The sequence below is a fragment of the Pleuronectes platessa genome, chromosome 12 (genome assembly GCF_947347685.1).
Source record: "Pleuronectes platessa chromosome 12, fPlePla1.1, whole genome shotgun sequence".
In the NCBI taxonomy this organism is placed as follows: Eukaryota; Metazoa; Chordata; class Actinopteri; order Pleuronectiformes; family Pleuronectidae; genus Pleuronectes; species Pleuronectes platessa.
In genome coordinates this window covers 2,168,278-2,190,472 of record NC_070637.1, presented here as the reverse complement: position 1 = coordinate 2,190,472, position 22,195 = coordinate 2,168,278, and the positions used below count along the sequence as shown (strand labels likewise).

General features: G+C 40.8%; 1 protein-coding gene across 2 annotated transcripts; it reads right to left on the bottom strand.

Annotated features, from left to right (window-relative positions):
* Nucleotides 1–4,507: 4,507 nt before the first annotated feature.
* On the bottom strand, nt 4,508–21,013 carry tm9sf2 (transmembrane 9 superfamily member 2). Of its 2 annotated transcripts, XM_053436167.1 has the most exons (18): nt 20,803–20,945; nt 20,294–20,368; nt 18,942–19,009; nt 18,354–18,447; nt 15,699–15,826; nt 14,990–15,119; nt 13,022–13,146; nt 12,671–12,782; nt 11,646–11,725; nt 11,401–11,509; nt 11,062–11,194; nt 10,294–10,413; nt 8,585–8,642; nt 7,857–8,016; nt 7,357–7,508; nt 6,852–6,963; nt 5,774–5,945; nt 4,508–5,091 (listed from the first exon to the last, which is right to left on the bottom strand). In XM_053436167.1, exons 4-18 carry the CDS (start codon nt 18,429–18,431, stop codon nt 5,024–5,026), a joined length of 1,737 nt encoding a protein of 578 aa, XP_053292142.1. In that variant the 5' UTR covers nt 18,432–18,447; nt 18,942–19,009; nt 20,294–20,368; nt 20,803–20,945; the 3' UTR covers nt 4,508–5,023. The 2 variants fall into 2 exon arrangements, with proteins under 2 accessions (XP_053292142.1, XP_053292141.1); XM_053436166.1 differs by lacking the exon at nt 20,294–20,368 and having other exon boundaries at nt 20,803–21,013.
* Between the last annotated feature and the right edge of the window lie 1,182 nt (nt 21,014–22,195).

The following is a 22,195-nucleotide window of genomic DNA, read 5'->3' as shown; positions in this document are numbered from 1 at the left end:
CCAACAAGTGAGGGCTGTTGAAGCAGTGTTACCATGTAGTAGGGTCAGGAACCTCAATTCCGTGACCATTCTCTGGCAAATATGTTTTGACGACTGATTTGACTTCTTTATACCTTTTATAAAAAATTTATCCCCCATGTCCCTCGCAAAAATGTCGGCATTTTTCGCTAGAGGGCCGAATCCAAAATGGCAGCCGCACTATCTTGTAAAAGTTACTTTTTAACCAGAGCACCTAGAATAATGTAAGAGGATACTTTTGTGGTACATTCACCATAAAGATTGTGATTCTGACGTCATTTTGCCATTTAGACATCATCTTGACCCCGAAATCCAAGATTGCCACCATCTGGTAGAGCAAAAATGTTACACAAATCAGCCCCCAGGTCTCCAGGAGTTGTGGTAGGTCGCTTTACAATGTACTGTGTGAAAAGAGATGAAAGGGAGAGTGTGCTTGGAGACAGATCTACTACCCCCATTCTTCCCCTGCAAAGAAGATGGCAGTTGAACAATGAGTGGTGAGAACTCTTCCTCCTCCTCTAGTTGCTGAAGTTTGATGGACTTGACATCATCTCTGAGCCGCTCAGCTACATTGTGCACAAGTTGCTCACTGCTGACACCAATGGATGAGAGCGCTGCTTCGACATATGTACCTCCCCCACATGTATCATAGACTAGGTCACTCTGGTTCCTCTGAGGGCGTGAGTTGAAGCCAATCTTACCCCCAAACTCCCGGGTCAGGATGTCTTTGATGTAAGATGACTTTACCCCGGATCTTGGGAAGCCGTACCCAGATATGATGGATGTGTAGTCATGGAGGAGGCTCTGTATTGATCTTAGTTCATGTTCCACAAAGATAACTGTTTTGACATGGTCAAAGAACATTGTCTGAGCCTCACGGAGAGTGACATTGTGCATCAATGGAAGCTTGTCATCTAAACTCATTTTCTGGTATCTATGCACATGTTTCAACCAGTATTTTAGGTGATATCTGATCTCCAGTGCGTAGGGTTGATCAGCCGCCGTATCTATGAGACAGTTAATTCTGTCGCGCATTACTTGATCTTCCAGGGCCACTGTGTGGTTCTTGAATGCTGTCCATGCTTGATCATATGAAATCAAGTGCAGCTTTGATTCTGGGTGCTTCTTCGACTCTGGAGCACAGCACAAGACACATTTAGTTTTGTCATGGATCGGCCCTAGGCTTGATCGCAGCCGTTTGGAAGCTGAAGCCACATGTGGGGAACAAACATCAGACATAGACGAAGACTGACATTGGCTTTCTTTAAACTCTTCTTTTCTCTGTCTTTTGTTGGCTTGTTCTAGTTTTTTGGCGTTGGAAAAGGTCAGTATACATGTCAGTATATGTCCAATCGAACCTTTATCCCAATCGACAGTTCTGTAAACATCTCCAAATTTGTCTAGACCCTTCCATAACAGGGATTTTTATTTTTTATTTTTCCACCTCTCCATTGAGGTAATTGAATCAGTGTCTTGTTAAGCGTGTTCGTTTATCCTAAATATGAGAAGATGAGCCAAACTCGGTTTGTTCAATCAAGTATTTATTTAGAAAGCAATGAAAGGTAACAATCAGCAAAGCAATGGGCATCCACAAGTCGCATCAGAACACGAGACCCATCAGAACGCATCAAACAGCCGGCGCCTGTCTATTTTATAACAGTAGATCTTGGTTCTTCCTCCTCGAAAACGCGCAGGCGTAGCCCCTCCTTCTTGGCATTGGAATAAGGAAGTGACATGTCTCAAAATGTTCATCTCTTGACCAGCCTTGACACAGCTGCTGGCATGTGGGCCAACGGTGTTGACAATTGGAGAGAAGATTATTGTGTTCTTGCTATATCAAAACAATGTTCTGTTTGTACAGACATTCAAAACAACTTAACCAAAACAACGAAACAGCATTGTGACGCAGACACATTCTAATTTTCAAGATTAAACACTTGGAAGGAAAGGGTTATTATTAATCATTTGCGTGAAGGCCTTATCTGGCTCAAACTACTTCTATCTTTATTCATTTAGAGTTGAGTTAGACACAGACTATAGCTAAAATATTGAAATCCTAACAGTCTTTATCGCAAAGCCTGCCACACTGAAGGACACATGGACTGCCTGGCATGTTTGCAATTGTCAATTGTCAATTCACTTTGCTGTTTCGCATACACTGGAAAGACTGGAAATAAGTGTTTGTTAATAATGTGTGAGTTATTATATGATTGAAGGTTTTGGGTGTAAAAGAACCTTCGCGAAGCTAACCAACCCTGTCTGTGAGCACCCGCAATGAAATTACATTAAAAGAGGACCTCGTGTAATCTGTGTATACATCTTGGATTTCCGGGTCAAAATCAATCAAATTTTATTTGTATAGCCCATATTCACAAATTACAATTCCTCTCATAGGGCTTTAACAGGGTGTGACATCCTCTGTCCTTAACCCTCAGCAAGAGTAAGGAAAAACTACTAAAAACCCTTTTAACAGGGTAAAAATATGTAGAAACCTCAGAGAGAGCCACATGTGAGGGATCCCTCTCCCAGGACGGACAGAAGTGCAATAGATGCCCCGTGCAGGAGAACATCATCAATAATCAAAGTCTCTAGCAGCATTTGATGAGGGTAGACATCCCGAAGGACAACCCCAACATGACATGCCAAGCAGTCCCGCTGCAAGCACAGTCCATGCTCAGCAACCATCTAGACCACGATCCACCATCCAGACCAGACGCCACTCCAGTCCTCAGTCACCGTCCACCGCCGCCTACCAGGACCCATCACAAGCCACCACCGCGGTCCTGGTCCACCGCCCGTGCCCAATGCCAACGCGACACAGGGTCCGCCACCAGCACCACGATCAGCCCACATGACTCAGAATCCGCCACACTGGATCCAACACCGCGACCCCCGGTGCGCGATCCACAAACTGCAATCATTGTGATTCTGACATCAATTCAAAATGATGTCAGAATCACAATCTTTATGGTCCATGTACCACAAAAAGTGTCCTCATACATTATTCTAGGTGCTCTGGTTAAAAAGTTAATTTGTGTATCAAGAATTTCATTGTCGCTCTACCAGATGGTGCAAAGCTTGGAGTTCAGGGTCAAGATGATGTCTAAATGGCAAAATTGTGTCAGAATCACAATCCTTATGGTCAATGTACCACAAAAAGTGTATTCATACATTAATCTAGGTGCTCTGGTAAAAAAAGTTACTTTTACAAGATAGTGCGGCTGCCATTTTGGATTTGGCCCTCTAGCGAAAAATGCCGACATTTTTGCGAGGGACATGGGGGCAATTTCTTTTATAAATGGTGTATAGATGTCAAATCAGTCGTCAAAACATATTTGCCAGAGAATGGTCACGGAATTGAGGTTCCTGACCCTACTAATGTGGTGTTGGGAGCTGATGGGATGTGTTCACACACTCGTTTCTCTCACCTCGTTAAAAATGCAGGTTTTCTTTTCAGTCGGTTTCTCATCAGTGAGGCCATACACAGTGTGATGACATGTCACCGCTGACTCAACGCTACCCATACATTATTTGCATTACTGAAAGGACTTCACTGTACTTGAACTTCTTTAACATATTGTAATTTGGTAGAATCTATGCAATAAACAAGAGGCGCTCTTGGTTGTAATGGAATGCTACCTGCTGTTTTGTTTAGGTGTCACTGTCTAATGAGCAACGTTGTCCATATTGATCCTTTGTTTCGTTGATGACAAAGAACTGTGTAAGGGCTTTAATGAAGTGAAATGTGTGTCACTGCAACAGGACGGATGAGCAACTCTTCATCACACACAACTTTCTGTCAAAGTTGCACTTACTTCGTTTGCCTGATCTGCTGGAGGTCACAGCAGGTGAAAAGAGCTGGGCTGTTTCACAATGTATTCCATTTAATTTTTCTAATCAGAACTTTTAAAGCTTTTCCTATATGATTGAGGTCTACTCCCACAAGGTCAGCTTAGTGAGTGTCTAACTACTGCCTGTTGGTAAAATTTGTCAGACATAACTTAAGAATTAAAGCTGTCAGCTGAAAATGCACAAAGTGCCACACTGGCTGTATTATGGAGCGATGAATCAGTTCTTGCTCACAGCACAGACCATACAGATAGAGAGACAGTGAGAAATGCCTCTCTGGGAATCCAGTGGGATTAAATGCTGCTTCGGCCCTGGCGTGTTGGAACAGACGCTGGCACCACAGGGCTGATCTGAACTTTACTCTTGGATAAAATTTCAAATACTTAAAAAGATTCTAAACTGTGCTCTGCTGTCGGACTGTTGGCTGACCCTGCTTCTCTCCTCAAAAGCTCAGCAGAAGACTAATCAGCACCAGTTATTCCCCAACACCTCACAGACAGGAAAACCTCCACAATCATCTGAGGAGACACAGGAACCATCAAGTGCTGATTGGCTTTGATCACATTTTAACAAAAGTCGCAACAGCCTGCACTGACCTGCAAGTGTCAAAAATGTGAAAAGAAAATTTTGGGACACGATGTGAGACTCAGATAACAGACTTCATTAAAGATGTACTGCACACAAATCAAGAAAGTATATCATTTAAAATAGGAAAAGGGCACATTTTACACCTGTGCATCACTTTAACACATCGGGTCTGAGAACGTAGCAGATCATCTATTTGTCTGCAAACAAAGTGCAGCGATCATGAAAGAAATCTAAAATGCACGACATGAGAGCTGGACACTCCAGCTGTGGCTCATTGTGCACTGCATCTGTTCATGTGTCAGGTAGGATTCATTTCATTCAGATTATATGCAGACAGATACTGTATGTACAAAATGACAACCCAGTGTACACATACTCACACAAACATTTGAGGCACACAAAACAAAGCAAACTGTCATGTCTCTGAGGCAGAGTCACGTTTGACAGAAGGAATTAAACCAGGAGGAAGTTCAGATTGCAATGTTCAGTTCAGTTTGACATCACCAAATGTTGACGAGAGGAAACCACATCCAGCCAAATACAGTGTGCTGTGTCTCTGGATGCTTCTTCAGTCCACTTTGACCACACTGTAGATCTTGGTAACAAACCAGAAACAGGCAAAGAAGCCAATTGCACCTGAGGACAGAGAAAACACAGTTTGAAGTAGAGCTACATTAAACAGGATTCTTGACCCACAGCACTAAATCAGAATCATACTGGATACAACATTTAGGAGGCTGAGGGGCAGTGAGTCACCACCAGACACTCCGCATTGCTGTTTCATACAGTTTTGTATTTCAAGTCACTACAGGTCTCATTGTTTAAAATGTTCTGTTTTTCTCAGCTTCAGGCCAGTCTATAGGTTTCACCCATTGTTTTGAACCCATCAGAAAGACCTGGGACCTGGCGGATACAGCAAAAACTGTGTATATGCACAAAGACATGAATGCACATGTAGAACTCTTCCCCTCCCCTGCATACTGCTGGCAGCATCATGCTTTGGGAGTCTTCTGGGAGACTGGTCACTAACGAGGAAAAGATTAATGCAGCTGTAAACAGATCTACAGCTCAATAAAGTGTTCAATAAGTGAAGGGTGTGAAGAGCTTCTGAAGCTACTATATTGTTAAAACTGCTCTAATCAGGAAATTTTACTTTTCCCTGATTTAAAAAAAAAAAGGAAGATACCCTCACAATGAGACAAAGTCTCAGCACCCATTTTGTTTCATTCAGTAAAAATAGATTACCAGCCTCACTACAGTGACCAAATAGTAGGAGTCAGTGTAGCACCCTCACCCTCCCTTCTTTTTATATACCTACCAGTGAATAAGAAAAAGATGAGAGCCATGATCATGGTGTATCCAAAATACAGGAAGGTGCTGGCCTGTCCAGTGATTTGCAGCTTTGAGAAGAAGTAATGAATGGCATAGATCAGGAAATAGACAGCAGTAAAACCACTGGTAAGGAAGGAACGCCACTGCCAGTGGTAGTCCTGTAAAAAATAGGAATACAGCTGGAGTTTAAATGTACGAGAACAAATCAAGGTTTGTTTATATAGGCCCTTACTGAAATGTTTTAAAGAGCTAGTGGCCAGAGTGAGGGTCATGAATGAGTGTTGATTCGATCACAGTACCAGAAATCTAGACAAACTCAAAATTGTATCCAAGCAAATCCTTGTGTCTCTAAACTATCCAATAAGTCTGTGGACAGAGTTGAACATGTCCTCTTCTATTCTTCGACAGATCATTTTGATCATTTGATTATTTGGATTTCATCAGCTGCGATGCTTTGTATCAAGCTGAGTTACAGAGCTATTTTTCAAAAAGTTGTAAACTTGGATCTGAAGATTGTGTCGATTGCTTAACAGAGCTCTGAAATAGCTGACATGCATGTATGAAAAAATAATAGCAGTTAGATAAATCAATTAGAACTCGTATATAAGCCACAGACCTGAACAGTAATGAAGAGAAATTCCGACACAAACAATAAAAAGTGACATATTGTGGAACTGTTAGAGGACTCACTAAGGACAAGGAATAATTCTGAAGGCTCCAGAGTTTATCAAAGAGGGAGTTATTCAGAAGATTATAACACACATCTCCGGTATGGAAAGGGGAGATAAAATAGAGATCGTTAGGAGAATTGAATCTGTCTAATAACTCCAGGAACATGTCTGTCGGTCACTCTGCCTTTCTAGAACAAGCCCTGCACAAGTACAAAAACATTCTAGACTTTTAGGATGTTAAGTTGTTCAACCAAGGGAGAAATGTGATCTCTGTTCATGGTTATTGTCATTTACTGAGACTATTCCTAAAGTTGGACAGCATAAGTGCAGCATAGTGGTGCATAAAGCGGATGGTGAGGATTTGACAGGTACTGCAGGGATCATGCAGTTTACCTCAGCACACAGGTGGAAATAGCAGAGCAGGATGGTGGCCTCAGAGCAGGTGATGACCAGGATGATGAAGACAAGGAAAAGGAAGCCAAACATGTAGTACATCTGATGGGACCTGTAGGACAGGAAGAGACATGTCATGGATACTGAATCCTTCAGTTGACTAACGTAAATACACACCATTGCAATCCACACAATGTTATTTGTAATATACGTTAAATCAATTTAACAATCTGACATGTTGTTAACCTCTAGTTTTGACCAATGAGAAGATTTGGTGTAATATCCTGCAGCCATTTGTCATTCTGTAACTTCCCATGAAATAGAAGCATACCATATCAATAATATATTATATTGATTATTCCCTGTTTTATCTAAATTAGTTTCTAAATTGATGACAAATACAGAAGACCTAGACTGGCTGCTGTTAATACTCAGAATAAACTGTATGATTTACCCTGACTTTCTATAAATAGTAACAGGTAAACCTTTGTCTCTTTTTTCTCACCAGATTGAGTTTAGGATGAAGAAGAGTTGAATAAAAATGCATCCAAAAGGCAGAATTCCTCCCATGACGATACCAGGGACCGCCTTTGTGTAGAATGACTGCTCTGGGATTTGACGAGGAATCTGATTCGTCCGAACTGGATGCTCAATACCCTTAAAAAACCACATCAGAGAGAGAAAGAGAGTCAGATGTTAAGAAATGCATAGCCTGGAAAGACATGCTTTAGCATATATCTACATTCTTGCGGGTTTACTAAAAAATAGTTCTAAGTATAAAATCATCATGACAGCACAGAACGTGACAACACAGACAAAACTTGACTGAGTCAGTGTTAGTATTCAAGTACTGCGGTGGTAATGGATGGATTTTAGCATTTGGTTCCTTTGTAACTTGAGTAGTTCACTGATGACAACGTGACAGCACACTGAAATGTATACAACCAATGACAGAATATCTTAAGCATGAATGGATGGACAGTATGTGTGTTTATATTTACTTACTGTTCTCTTGAAGCCAAAGTATGCACCTATGAATGTGAGTGGCACGGAAATACAGAACCATAGAGCCAATATGGCTACCAGGGTCCCAAAGGGCATGGCTGCTGAAGACCCTTCTCCCCACAGAATCAAGTTCATCACAAAGAAATCAGCAAACACCACCCTGAACAGAGAAAGGTACAGTTGGATCAAGTGGATGTGTCTGAAGCCCAGTTCACATCTGTTAAGAACATCTGTCTCAGGTGATCTGATCACTGGTGCAGCTGTGTGTACAGATGCACTCTGGCCACATTGACAAGTGGTCTGGGACACGTGGTCACATTGTTTTAGCAGTGTGAACACAAATGTGTCCTGGGACCGCCTGCTCCCCTGACAATGTTTCATAACTGTGCTTTATAACGTTTCAGTGTTTCACATTCACTGATTTATTGGCACGACCACGATATAGATGTGTTTCTACTTTTGTTTGAAGTGAGTAAAATCTTATTCCAATGTAGAACTCAAACCTTTCTCTCTCACAAACCTGTGATAGTCAAACTGTCTAAAAGCAACATCATAACATACTTGTTGGAGATTAGTATTAGTATAGTATTAGCTATAAGTATAGCAAGTATGAACTGATGTTATTTGAGCTGTCCACTTGTGATCAGATCGCCATAGACAGATGCAACTAGTACAATAGTGTCCATTGTTGTGTTGATTATTATTTGAGAAAGCTGCCACTGTCTTACCCGGGACAGAGGAAGGCTGTCAGCAAAACATTGGTCTTCCACTTCTCACCTCCAAACGCTGGAAAACGAGCAAAGACAAAGAACAGGAAGAAAGGAATTATATGAAAGTATGATATATACAGAAATATTCAACCCCCCAAAGATTTTAAGGATTTATCAATTAAAGTTGACAGAATCTTGCTCAAAGAAGTCATTCGAAGCAGAATCTTGCTCAAAGAGCAAGATTCTGCTTCGAAAAAATGATATTCCAAGAGACACAATTGGGAACATTATAAGGAAGTTTAAAACTGATGGAGCAGCTTCAAACCTGCCTGGCCGTGGAAGAAAGCCCAACATTTCATCAAGGACCCACAGCAACTTAGTCAGAACAACTCAGATAAACCCCTGTGTGACTGCAAGACACCTACAGGATGACCTGATGAAGGCTGGTACAAGTGCGTCAGTGGCAACTATAAGACGTGCACTGAATAAAAAAGGACTTCATGGCCGGCTTCAAGACACACTCAGAGCTCTTGACCACAAGGAACATCAAAAGTCGACTAGAATATGCCAGGAGGAATTTGGATAGGACTACTGAGTTTTGGGTGACAGTTCTATAGACTGATGAAACCAAACTAGAACTGTTTGGACGTATGGACCAGTGGAATGTCTGGCGTGTGAAAGGCCAGGCTTAGGACCAGAAGAATACCATCCCCACAGTCCAGCATGGAGGTTGGTCAAAGATGATGTTGGGCTGTTTTTCTGCGGCAGGAACTAGCAATCTTTATTGTGTACATGGCATCATGGATTCACAGAAATACCAGGCCATTTTAAAGAGGAATGTGATGCCTTCTGTTGACAAATTAAACCTTGGTGATCATTGGAATTTCCAGCAAGACAATGATCCAAAGCAAAACCTCCAAGTCCACCAAAGCTTGATTGAGAAAAAGATTCTGGAACGTCCTGGAGTGGCATTCACAGTCACCAGATTCAAATTTGATTGAACATTTTTGGTGGGATTTAAAGAAGGCAGTTGCAGCATGGAAGCCATCAAACATCACTGATCTAGAGGCTTTTGCACTTGAAAAATGGGCAAAGATTCCAATCGAGAAATGTAAGAAGCTTGTCCGCACTTACCGAAAACATTTTTTAGAAGTTATTAAAGCTAGAGGATGCGCCACAAAGTACTGAAGCTGGGGGGTTGAATAATACTGCACATGCACATGTGTTTAAAGAGTTACATTTTTCATTTGAACTTCAAAGTTAAGTCCACTTCTGTTGTCAAAATAACTAAAATACGCATCAATAAATATCTTTTGTTGTTTGATGAGGGTTTTTTTGTCATTTATTGTCATTATCTGTCATCCACATCACTATAATGTCTTTTGAGGTGAGGGGGTTGAATATTTCTGATTGCAACTGTACATCTACATGTGTAAAAGTCCACAGCCTGTGTTAATGATGAGTTTAAGTACAAATGTGATCTGCAAATGTTATTACTTTTTCTGTTGTTGCAAATGTAAATAATAAACTGAACATATTTCTTTGGTTGAAGGAGAACAGCATTCCATCATGTTACACCTGACCTTTTTAAATAACTTGTCCTGTTAAAGGCAGAGGATGTTGCACCTTGTTAAGCCCTTATACTGTATAGGCTTTTCAAATAAATATGATTAATTGATTGATTGGCAGCTCAATGTTCTTAAAAACTTCCTGTTTTCTTGACTTACATTTGTAGAGGCGGGCTGCCACATATCCAGCAGGAGTTCCAAGAAGGACCCAGAGAACAACAGCACACGTCATCAAAGCTCCACGGTTTGCCGGAGAGAGGAACCCGAGACAGGCAAAGACTGTAGAGGGAGGACTTTTTCCTTACAACATGTTATACACTTCAGATTAGGATGAGTATGGCAGTTATAGGACCAACTCATACTGGTGACAATATCCACACTTAAGTTTTTAAAATCATATTATGAAATATTAACTGTAGAAACACACCATTTGTTTTCCATCCGGTTGTTGTGTTTTCTACCTTATGCTTTGTACAGTTGTATTCTTGGGTTTTCTGTAATGTTGAGTTTTGTGAAAGCTTGACATGTTCTAAACCTTATGAGCCACCATACATTTTTTATCACCCACTTGACATTTAACATTTTCCACAAGGATCCCATGAATAAACCTGCCAGTGATCTCTGTTTTGTAAATAAGCTCAAACACATTATTCACATTCTTCTGCTGACATGACGGAACGGAACCGTTCACATTTCGGAGATAATGATAATTTGTAGTTTTAAATTGTAGAATTTGATAATATGGTTAAAATGGGGAGGTTTACTTCCTCCTCTCATCCGACACCATATCATGTGCCCTGCTGGACTTCCAACACGCTAGCATATTCATTAAAGCAACAAACGTATCAGGCACTGTCATCGTTCAGTGGTTTTACTCTGGCATCTGTGACCTTCTGTTAAAAATGATAGTGCCGTGTGAAGACATACAAAGGGTGACAAAGGTCATAATGAAGATCTGGGTGCCAGAACCAAGGAAAACCGACAGCAGCATCCCCTTCCTGGGAGGTCGGAAAACATCTCCATGTACCAACTTCCATCCAAACTCTTCCTGTGCATCCTCCTGGAGAACAGGACAGAGGAGAATACGGGATGAGAATGACACAGCTTGACCCCTGCTGTCCACTAGAGGCAGCGGTGCCATGTATGCACAGAGCTAGGTTACGGCAGAGTTTCATGTGATAGAAAAGATGGTTTAGAGGAATGATGAGCTAATTTTACTTGAACTATGAACAGCTTAAGCTCAGCTCCACATAGACAGGTACTCACCACAGAGTCCATCTGATTGTATCTGGCAATATCTTTATGCAGAGTCCTCAGCATGATCATTGCTACCATTCCAGACAGGAACAATACAATCACCAACGAGTTCATGATGCTGGACGGAAGAGAAAGGAATTCAATTAGATCATTTCTTGCACATAAACTAATGTTGTATCAGCAAGTCAGCTGAGAGACACCAGGGTTGATCATCGGTTGAAATTAATCAATGTGTGTTCTCATTTGAGTCTCACCTGAACCACTGGATGTTGGTGTGAGGCATGGACTCCAGGATGTAGTCCCATCTAGATGCCCAGCGAATATTCTTGTCTTCCTACACAAACACACAGACTAAAATCAAAACAGCCTAACGCATCTGCAGAATTTTGTTTTAACAGAGCATTAACAGTGACATTGCAGGATCAAAGCACTTCTGGCGTCTCAGGGGTAAACTTTGTTGGTGTAGAATCCAATACAATTGAAGTCAATAGTGAGTCCTTCTTCTGTTGGCTGATATCTTCTGACAAGGTGCATTCAGGGAAATCTTAAAGTCCGCTATGAATGTCGAGGCTTCCGGACACTTGGACGACACCACATGAGCAGTATGGAGGCATGTTAAGTTTTTTCTGATGTTTTATTACATCTGAAGATAGGTCACTAATCAGCTACTCTGTTTACCCCTGAAACACCAAGGGATGGGTGAACCAGCCCTTTAATGACTTAGGACTCTTCTTTGTTTGGGATGAGGTGGTGTGAACTTGTATTTCCAACGGCTGCATGGAGGTTAGGTTCTTAACTGTGCTCATCTAATATCATCGTAAGTCTCCATGCTACAGTAAAGGCTGTGGCAATGCCATCCAGCAAAACTCTATTAAGGTGTCTCACAGCTGCATCCATCAGCCGACTACCTCAGGGCAACAAAGTCTTTGTCAATTTATTTGGTAAAATAACACAAACCTCTATTTTATGTTTGTTGTTTTATGTATGATCACACAGATAAAAATAGTTTTACTCTCATTACAGCATTCATGCCAGTGAGATAGAATAAAATAAGTCTAGCTAACAAGGGTTTGGGGTAAACCGGTGTCAGTCACCAAGACAAGAAACCGCGCAATACCATCATCATCTTTAAAAAACATAACATAACACATTTTTGCGATTTCTTCATATCATATCGCCCACTCCTACTAGCCCAATATTTTATGTTTGAATACAACACAGGTAGAGACTGTGTGGCTGAGATGACTTTGTATTAGAGAGATGATAGAATTGCACTCACCATAAAGTTGACAGAATAGGTGTATTGGATTTTAAACATTCCTGAGTATTTGTTTTTCAGGAACTTTGGCTCTCCAGAACAATCAGGACTGTCATCATTAGGGTTTTCATAACTGCAAAGACAGAGGGAGACAAAGAAAAAAGGTGTCAGATAAGTAAGCATATTGAGATCTGATCCCATTGCAGGCAGAGCTTATTCAATGGGGATGCCATTTAATACACGCTTTCTACTAGTCTGTGAAACAGATGATTTTCACACAAGGTAACTGCTCGGAAAATAAACTAAGCAAAAAACCAAGCATCTACAGCTCGAATAGAAAACTCAATATTAGCTAAAACTGTCATTCATTACCTTTTGGGTTCAATCTTGGCAGAAACCAACCGGGCTCCGAGTTGTTCATGCTCAACAACATGGTAATGGATGGTGACGTCCACATGGTTAAAGATGTAAAATGCATCCCTTTCTTTAAAGTTAGTCTGGAAAACAAAACCGAGACACAAAAGTTCTTAAAATGTTGTACACCAAAATATAACAATAATTATAAAATCATGCTTACACACACCTTCACTTTAAAATCACACGCTCCCTTTATAAATCACAATCCATATTTTTATTCTGCTCTCTACAGGCCACGACATTCAACCATAAAAGGTCAATGCAAAACAACTTATTAATATTAAATTACCCTGTTGATCAATGAAGCGCAACTCTTCTGGCAAAAATATTGAGGTGATAGTTTATGATGAAGTGCATCTATATTGCAGCTTCAATTCACCACCTCATGTCTGCATCAACTCTTTCCAGTATCTGTCTTTGTATGCATGGCTCAGAGTTAGCGTACAGATGCGCACATTCTCCCGTCAAGTTTCTTTATATAAATCAATACTTTTGCATAAGAAGTGGGGCACACATCCTTCAGAATCTGTTTTGTGCAACGATTATAAATTAGGCCCCTGGTTTAAATATCTGTCCTAAAAGATCTGAGTGCAGTGCATCTGTTCACACCTGGCACTAAGTGTGTCCTGACTGTGTCTCCTGTGGCCGCTTGTGATCACATCTCACTTTCCTGCTCTATGTTAATATTTACACCGTTTAAAAAAAATTAAGGGATCACTTAAATCACACATCAGATCTTGATCCACGAATTATTCAAGTTGAATATCTTTACTAATGTACATTGTATACTTTGTTGAGAACAAAAATGGAAAGAATTTGCATGAATTTCATTACGGCAACTCATAATGTGACTCAGTGGTGCATATGGCCCTGTATGCACTTCTGACAGCATCTGGGCGTGTTCCTGATGAGTTGGCAGGTGGCGTCCTAGTGCAGCCCCCTGCACCAACGTAAGGTCCGAAAATGACTGAGGATTTAATCCTGGTACCCTTACAGCAGTCGGTCATGCTAGATGATGTTACAGGCACCATAACATTCACCACGGCATCTCCAGACTCTTGTGTGAACCTGCTCTCATCTGTGAACAGAACAGGGCACCCGTGGTGGACAAGCCAATTCTGGTGTTCTCTGGAGAATGGAACAGTCCCACTAGAGGACATCAGGCACCCATGCATCTTAATGCCACAGTCTGTACAAATTTAAAACCTGATCACTCAGACTCACATTCGACAGTGGTTTGGACACATGTGGTCACATCCTTTCAGCACCATTAACACTAAAGGACACTAAGAACCACCTACTCAACTGACCTGGTACAGATTTATAGGTTTCATGTACTTTTACATTTTTCTCAGTGTTTCACATAGAGTGCAGACCCAATGAGTCGGGCCTGTCTTGGACAACAATTTTGAAATGATTTTCGGGTTTGGGTATGGTTTGGTCACATAGGCTAGCATTTTGGCAAGGGCATCTCGATTTTTTAAAATGCTGCAGGTGCCTTTGAATGGGGGAAACCATCGGGCTTGGGGCGGGTCCGGACAAATAAAATAGAATGCCTGTCGGGTTCGTTATAGCTAATTTTCTTTTGGGCTCGGTCGGGTTTGGACAGAAAATTGCGGCCAGAGCTGCATTCTAGTTTCACATACAGTGATGGATTTGTGGCCACATTATTAACACTAGAGCCAACACACAATGATCATCTATTTTTTTCTATTTAGATGAATAAAATCTTAGTTCAAAGTAGAGCTCTGCTCAGGGAATGATTTGCTTAGCCCGTCATGACTCCTCTCCCTCCTGATTTAAGTATTCTTTTGTTTTTGAAACTACACATCACTTATTTAGCATAGACTAAGAAATTCCTACAAACTTAATACATTTTCTGTTACGGAAGGCTTTGTTTATGTTAGAGTTTAAACCACTTACATTGACCACGCAGGCATCTTTGGAATGACCTGCTTCTGTGACATAGCAGCCAATAGGGAAACCAGGATTACAGAACTTCTGTCCATCTTCAACATCATAGCACCAGGTGATTGGCATGTTATCCACAATCCTACAAGCACAGAGACCATAAAAAAAAAAGGATATGATGATCACCAATGGAACCATGAGCTGTATGCTTCAGAGAGTATTCAGATCAGACCCCATAACAGTTAACACGCTTTATTGGGTTGAAAGCTGACATCAGACGTCTGATCAGATTTAGTCTTGTTGATTTGTTCTTTGATAGCATAGTATTGATTTCTATTTTAATATTTTGAATAAGTAGAATGATATCTTGGAGAGGCGGTGGACTATTGGCAGAAACTTGGACTATGGGCAGAAATGTCTCTGGTTCGTCTCTGGTTCGACTCCACGGAGAAACAACAAAAAGACGACCCTGGATTGATCTGTACAAAAATCCAAGAGGATTCTCCCTACCCTGTCTAGTGCCCCTGAGCAAGGCACCTTACTCCCCCAACATCTACTCCCTGTGCGCCGTACATGGCTGCTCACTGCTCTGTGTGTCCTTCACCAGATGGTTCGTAGGAATGTTTTTTTTTGTGAGTGTATTCTTGTGTTCTGGTGTGGCATGCACGCGTTTTCATTTCATTGGCTTTCTGCTGTGTGTATGTCAGTGAATCATACATACCAGTGATGCTGGTAGTTGAGTAACATGCCCTTCTTGAGGAAGTCCAGTTTGGCTTTGTCTGATGGGTTTGTTGTATCGTAGGTTTTGGTACACACCTTCTGACACACTGCAGGTTTCTTAAACTCAAACTGACACAAAGGACATACCAATAGTATGAGAGTGTAAAACAGCAAATAGTGGGCTTTAGTTTGTTTACCATCACTGATAATAACAATGCACTTTAAGTTTTTACAATAATACATTTAAATATGATTTGACATAAATAGTAAGCGGAAGCAACCACGTCAAATCAAAAACCTTTCTTTGCACATAAAAACTAAAAATAGTAAAATACTCTCGGATAGTCTCTATTTATAGTGAACAATAGGGGACCCAAAATAGATCCCTGCGGGACACCAGAAACCTAAGAGGATGAGGCATCTCCAAGCATTTCAAAAGAGGATCTATTCAGATATAGGATAGGATGTACGAGGCTAAATCTGGCTTGAGTGGGTCGTCAACTAATTAGAACTTCAGTGATTGGATCCCTAGCTCTTCCCCCCAAATTCCTCTTGACAGGTGCACTGACAGTGTATGAATGATGTAATAAAAAAAAAAAAACCACTCCGTATAGAATTGCAGCAGGAATGTATGTATGTGACTTAACTGTAAAGCGTTTGTGGTCGACTGAAAAAGAACTACATAAATACAGTCCATTTACATCCCTGAAGCCAACATAATGCTTCAAATGACAGATCACCTCTATGAGGTGAGGTCAAGAAGAATTTAACAGAGTACAGTCCTGTATCTCATGCAAACACGTTTAGGGAAGTTACAGTGTTATGAATCCATATGGAATTTGTATCTAAATTTGGATTGTTTACAAAAGATTTTTTTTTTGAGAGGGATCAAAAATGATCTATATCTGAAGGATATAAGGAGGGCCTTTTTGCAAGGGGGTAAATAGTAGGGCTGCCGCGATTAGTCGACGTCATCGATTAGTCGACGCTGAAAATGCATCGACATCAATATTTTAAACCGACGCGTCGGACCCACACAAATTATGAATTTACTTTTTCGATTTCTATAACGTTTCATTTTAATTCATTATAACAAATGTTCCTCTTCAATATCACTACGTAACGCCGGGTTTACACCTAACGCCGAAGTGCTGTACCGTGCAGAACTATTCTCAAGCACGCAAGCGCCCGGCTGTTCACATGGGACGCGCATTTCTCAGCGCCGGTCAGCCAATGATTCTGCTTTCTCCGCTTGTTGTTGAATGTAACCCGTTCAATGTACTGGTTTGGGGGTAAATGATGATGGTCTTCATAGCCAGCCAGCCCCCCCCCCCCCCCCTCTCTTTGTCTATCTGCTTTTGTGCTTGTAGCGGATGGGCAGAGGGAGTCATTTAATTATGTGATTGGGAAAATTGGGGAAATTAAAACTCCAGGACAACAGAAGGGGAATACAAAGTATGGGATGCATATTTGATCACTTATATCATATAAAATATGTCATTAATAATGTTTAAAACCATTTTCCAGTGTGTTTCCTGGCGCGATACGCTTGGGGCGAGCGGAAAAAATAGACCGTGGTATCAGTTGATTGACATGTAGGTTTAGTTAATAGGAAGCCCCCATGTTGGTATAATGTGGACCAATAGGATCAGGCAATGAATGTGGGGGGCGGGGTCAAACATGGAAGGGAGGACCCGAATAAAGATGTCAACATTAGTACACAGTCTGTCTCACTAGAACTCGACGCCGAAACCATCGGTGCAGGGCGCGAGGCGCATCGCGGCCCATGTGAACCGCACAAAGGTTTAACAGGGGGGTGGATAGGAGGCTCCTGGCTTTCCTTGGCGCTGCGCGGTGCGGCGCTTTGGACATGAAATGAAATGGTCAATTCGATTTTTTGGGAGGAAAATTAATCGTTTAAATTAATCGACGCATCGGTAAAATATTCGACAGATTAATCGATAGAAAAATAGTCATTAGTGGCAGCCCTAGTAAATACTGGCATGTATTAAACAGGAGGGAAATAACAAGTCCCAATAAAGCAACTAATGGCTAAAATATCTACGCTGACCAAATGGGAATACTGTAATAATATCTGATAAAAGGTTTCATGATTCCTGAATAAAACCAGAAGCAAGTTCAGGAGGTCTGTAGATCAAAACATAAAACGTTATCAAAGGTGGCGAAGAATGGAATAAATCATTTCTGTAAATCACTGCATGGACACCACTTCGAACTTTCATTTACGGGTCTTGTTCAAGAAAGTAAAAAAACAATACTGTTGGTCATAACAAAATCCTACAAATTAACTGACTTCTTACAGAGGGTAAAGAGATATGAGCTGACTCATGTACAGGGCTTGAAGAGATTTTATACAGTTTGATCGAGACCTGACATTACAGTGACAGCATCCAAAGGTTTTGGAAAGAAGAAATGTACTCCTTACAGCATACCCATATTGATATAATTTTTTATGGAACTGCAAACTTCCCTCAATATAAGTGTTCTTTTTTCCTTCATCAAAATTGTATGATTGTTGAGTATTTAAAATTTGTATTTTCTATCGCTTAATTAAATACCTAGCTCACAAGTCTGTTTTGTGCATGCAAATATAGCCACTCAAATATCATTATTGATTCCACCTCCATCCTTGTACCTTGTATGGCGAGGGTTCGATTCTCTCTCCAAAAAGAACCTGGCCCAAATTCTCTGATGGACGCTTCACTGTTTTCATTGAGCAGAAGTCAAACCTGCACAACAAGGAAGAGACTGTTCAGATAACCTTTAACTGCACCATACCTTTAATACCCACTACACACTATACTCAGTTGTTAACTATCTGGGCCTGGGTTGCCTCTCTTCTTTATATAAACTAAAGCAGATGGAAAGATACAACTTAACATGAAAAAACTTACATATAATGTCAGAAACTACTTCTAAGTTTTTTACTATTTTTTACAGAACAACTCATTCACTTCCAATTATTTTACATAATTAAGATCATCGTAACCAGAACTTATTATACCTGAATAAGGGATAAACCTTGAACACTGTCCTCACAATAAGATAATTATCCTATTAATCTACTTTTGATTGATAGAAATTACTAATGATGATAGTGATGACGGGGTGCTGAAATAATTCCCTCCAGCTTTAAAATACAACAATAACAATACGGTAAAGTAAAGGAGGTTATGCCGCCTGAAGGCACAAATTTGTAGAGTGATAATAGAGTGCAACTTACGCAGTATATTCATAAGGCAGGACAGACTCCACTGAATCCAGCCTGTTCACAAAAAGGTCAATGGTGGACTAGAAGAAAACAGAGCAGATACAAACAATATTAGAAGGACAGAAGGGGCCTGTTCTACGAAGCAAGTTCAACATACTCAGGGTATATTTTCATTCCTAAGTTTCACTGAAAATAACCTTGTTCCCTGTACTACGCAGCGGGTTATCGACCGACCAAGACTCCATCACACCATCCATCCATTGTCACAAGTGGTCAGTTCTAAGTATAGATCTGAACACACCCGACAACTGACTGTATATTGTTTAAAAAGCTGTGTTGAGATTTTGCAGTGTGATTCATGTTTGGATAAAGCACACAAATATTATACACTGACTTTGCAACACAATTAACTTTTAGCAATTATTATTATTATTGTTATTAGGCATTGCATTATGTTGATTGTCAAGCTGATTTACTTTATATTGTGGGCCTTTAGTTTACTCCCAGTCTAACATTTCAAGGCTCTTGCGGCGGTTTGTCTTTCAAAGTGTGGTTTGGTTTTGTTGCCAACACACCTCACATTATGTTTTCACATATTTCTAAAAAGACTGTTTGCGCTCGTACTTACAGACATCAGGATTTAGTTAATTTGAGTTAAACAAATAAATTGTGATTTAAACAGCAGTGCGTGTGTGGCCTCCCTTTTTGTTGCCAGCCTTGAGCAAGGTGGTAAGAAAAGTGACTTTTATAAGAAAAAATAATCAACACTGCTAAATACATCCCATGATTATAAATGCAGCTTCTCTGTGAGACAGAGCACATCAGAAATGGACCTCTGATTGAGCAACAGAAACACAAACAATAATTTGAATAGTTCTATCTGCTAACCGCTCCTGGTATTTCATGATGGCCTGATACGAGGATGATTTAAAAAATTAACGTGACGTTCACTCACGTTCATCGTTACGTTCACGTTAATAATATGAAAACTGATTCGTTAAGTTCAGCGTTCGCGAAACATATGCACAACACTGTATTGTACAGCCACTGCAGAGGGGCTGAAGAGCCGCGTTCGGCTCCAGAGCCGCGGTAGGCCGAACCCTGTGTGGAACCGAATTTGTATGGTGTATTGGACGTTTTTGTGGTAGCAGTGTCCATCACTTTTAGCTGTCCTCTGGAAACACTTCCGTTGCGTTTTCTCCTCTACTTGCAGCGCGTTTGTCTATTTGCTGCGCGTTTTTCTATTTGCATCGCGTTTGTCTATTTGCAGCGCGTTTGTCTATTTGCAGGGCGTTTGTCTATTTGCTGCGCGATTCTGTAATGTGTTGTGCTGTGTTGTGAAATTGATGAAGATGTTTTCTTACTTTGCTTGTGTTTTGTCAACTTGCATGTGTTTTCTTAAGTTGCTGTTCGTTGAGCTCTCAGGGCCACCGTAGAAACTAGAGTGAACAGAACCAGATGAAAACTAACTGTGTTTATATAGTGAACAGAACCAGATGATAACCAGCTGTGTTTATATAGTGAACAGAACAAGATGATAACCAGCTGTGTTTATAAAGTGAATAGAACCAGATGATGACCAGCTGTGTTTTCAGGTTATCCAAGAAAAATAACTTTTTAACTATAGAACCAGTTCTTCCAAACCTGCTCATACCTGTTCAGCATCCGGACTTAACAGACTAGCATTGTAACCTGGGACGATAGCCTAATGTATATTTTGGCTAACTTTAGCTAGCAGCTTACATCGGTTTGTAAACTACAACTCATCCCAATTTCCCCCTGTCTGCTTGTTGACCGGCTGCTGTCCACAATAAGCAGGCAGTAACTTGGTGGCAGACATGGTGGAGGTCCAAGTGACCTGTGACATGTTTACCTTGCAGTCTGGAACTTGGTCTTTCCCCGGCTCACAGAAGCTGACGGGCGCCAGACCCGGCAGGTAGAAGCCTGCCGCTCGAGCCAGCAGCGCTGCCCCAAGCAGCCACAGCACCATGTTCACTCCGGAGGGTCCTAAGTGAAGATTCACACGGTTACCTCGCTCCTATTAACGTTCCTGTCTGCAGCCACAGCAGTCTGACATTCAACATCCGGGTGTGATGCAGGCAGACACGTCACAGCCGGAAGTCCTGCCTCATGAAAAGAAGCATTGTGGGATTTCACAACGACAGGAATCCCGTATTATTATTATTATTATTATTATTATTATTATTATTATTATTATTATTAAATCACGGAGCAGAAAATAAGAATTAAATTAAATGACGAGAGACAGGCTAATAATGACCGAAGCTGCCAAAATATTATTTATATACGTGTAGGCTACTCAATAAATAATCTGATGTGCCATTAAATGAACGAAAAATACTGTTTATTTATTTAGAAATTAATTTATCTATTAACGCTAAATTTATATTTCTGTCTTGCTATATTTCTATTTGCCCATCCATTCACATTCCCATTTATCAATCAATCAATCAATCAAATTTTATTTGTATAGCCCATATTCACAAATTACAATTCATCTCATAGGGCTTTAACAGGGTGTGACATCCTCTGTCCTTAACCCTCAGCAAGAGTAAGGAAAAACTACTAAAAACCCTTTTAACAGGGAAAAATACGTAGAAACCTCAGAGAGAGCCACATGTGAGGGATCCCTCTCCCAGGACGGACAGAAGTGCAATAGATGCCACGTGCAGGAAAACATCATCAAGATTAAAGTCTTCAAGATTAAAGATTCCGGGGAAGGGGGATAGGGATGGAGAAGAGGAAGGAGAAGCTGGAAAGAGAAGCTCCGTGTGTCATGTGTGATAAAATAGAACAAGTACGTTCTGGCGCACTAATTAGCTCTAACTATAAGCTTTATCAAAAAAGATGGTGACTGCCTCCCGAACTGAAAGTGGTAGATTATTCCACAGCCGAGGGGCTTGATGGCTAAAAGCTCTGGCTCCTACTCTACTTTTAGAGACTTTAGGGACGACAAGTAGGCTTGAATTCTGGGAGCGGAGTGCTCTAGTGGGTTTATAAGGTACTAACAGCTCTTTAAGGTAAAAAGGCGCTATATTATTAAGGGCCTTGAAGGTGAGGAGAAGAATTTTAAATTCTATTCTAGATTTAACTGGAAGCCAGTGTAGCGATGCTAATACTGGAGAAATGTGCTCTCTTCTCTTTGTTCTCGTCAGGACACGTGCTGCGGCATTTTGGACAAGCTGTAGAGTCTTTAACGACTTACTGCTGGAGCCTGATAATAATGAATTACAATAGTCCAGTCT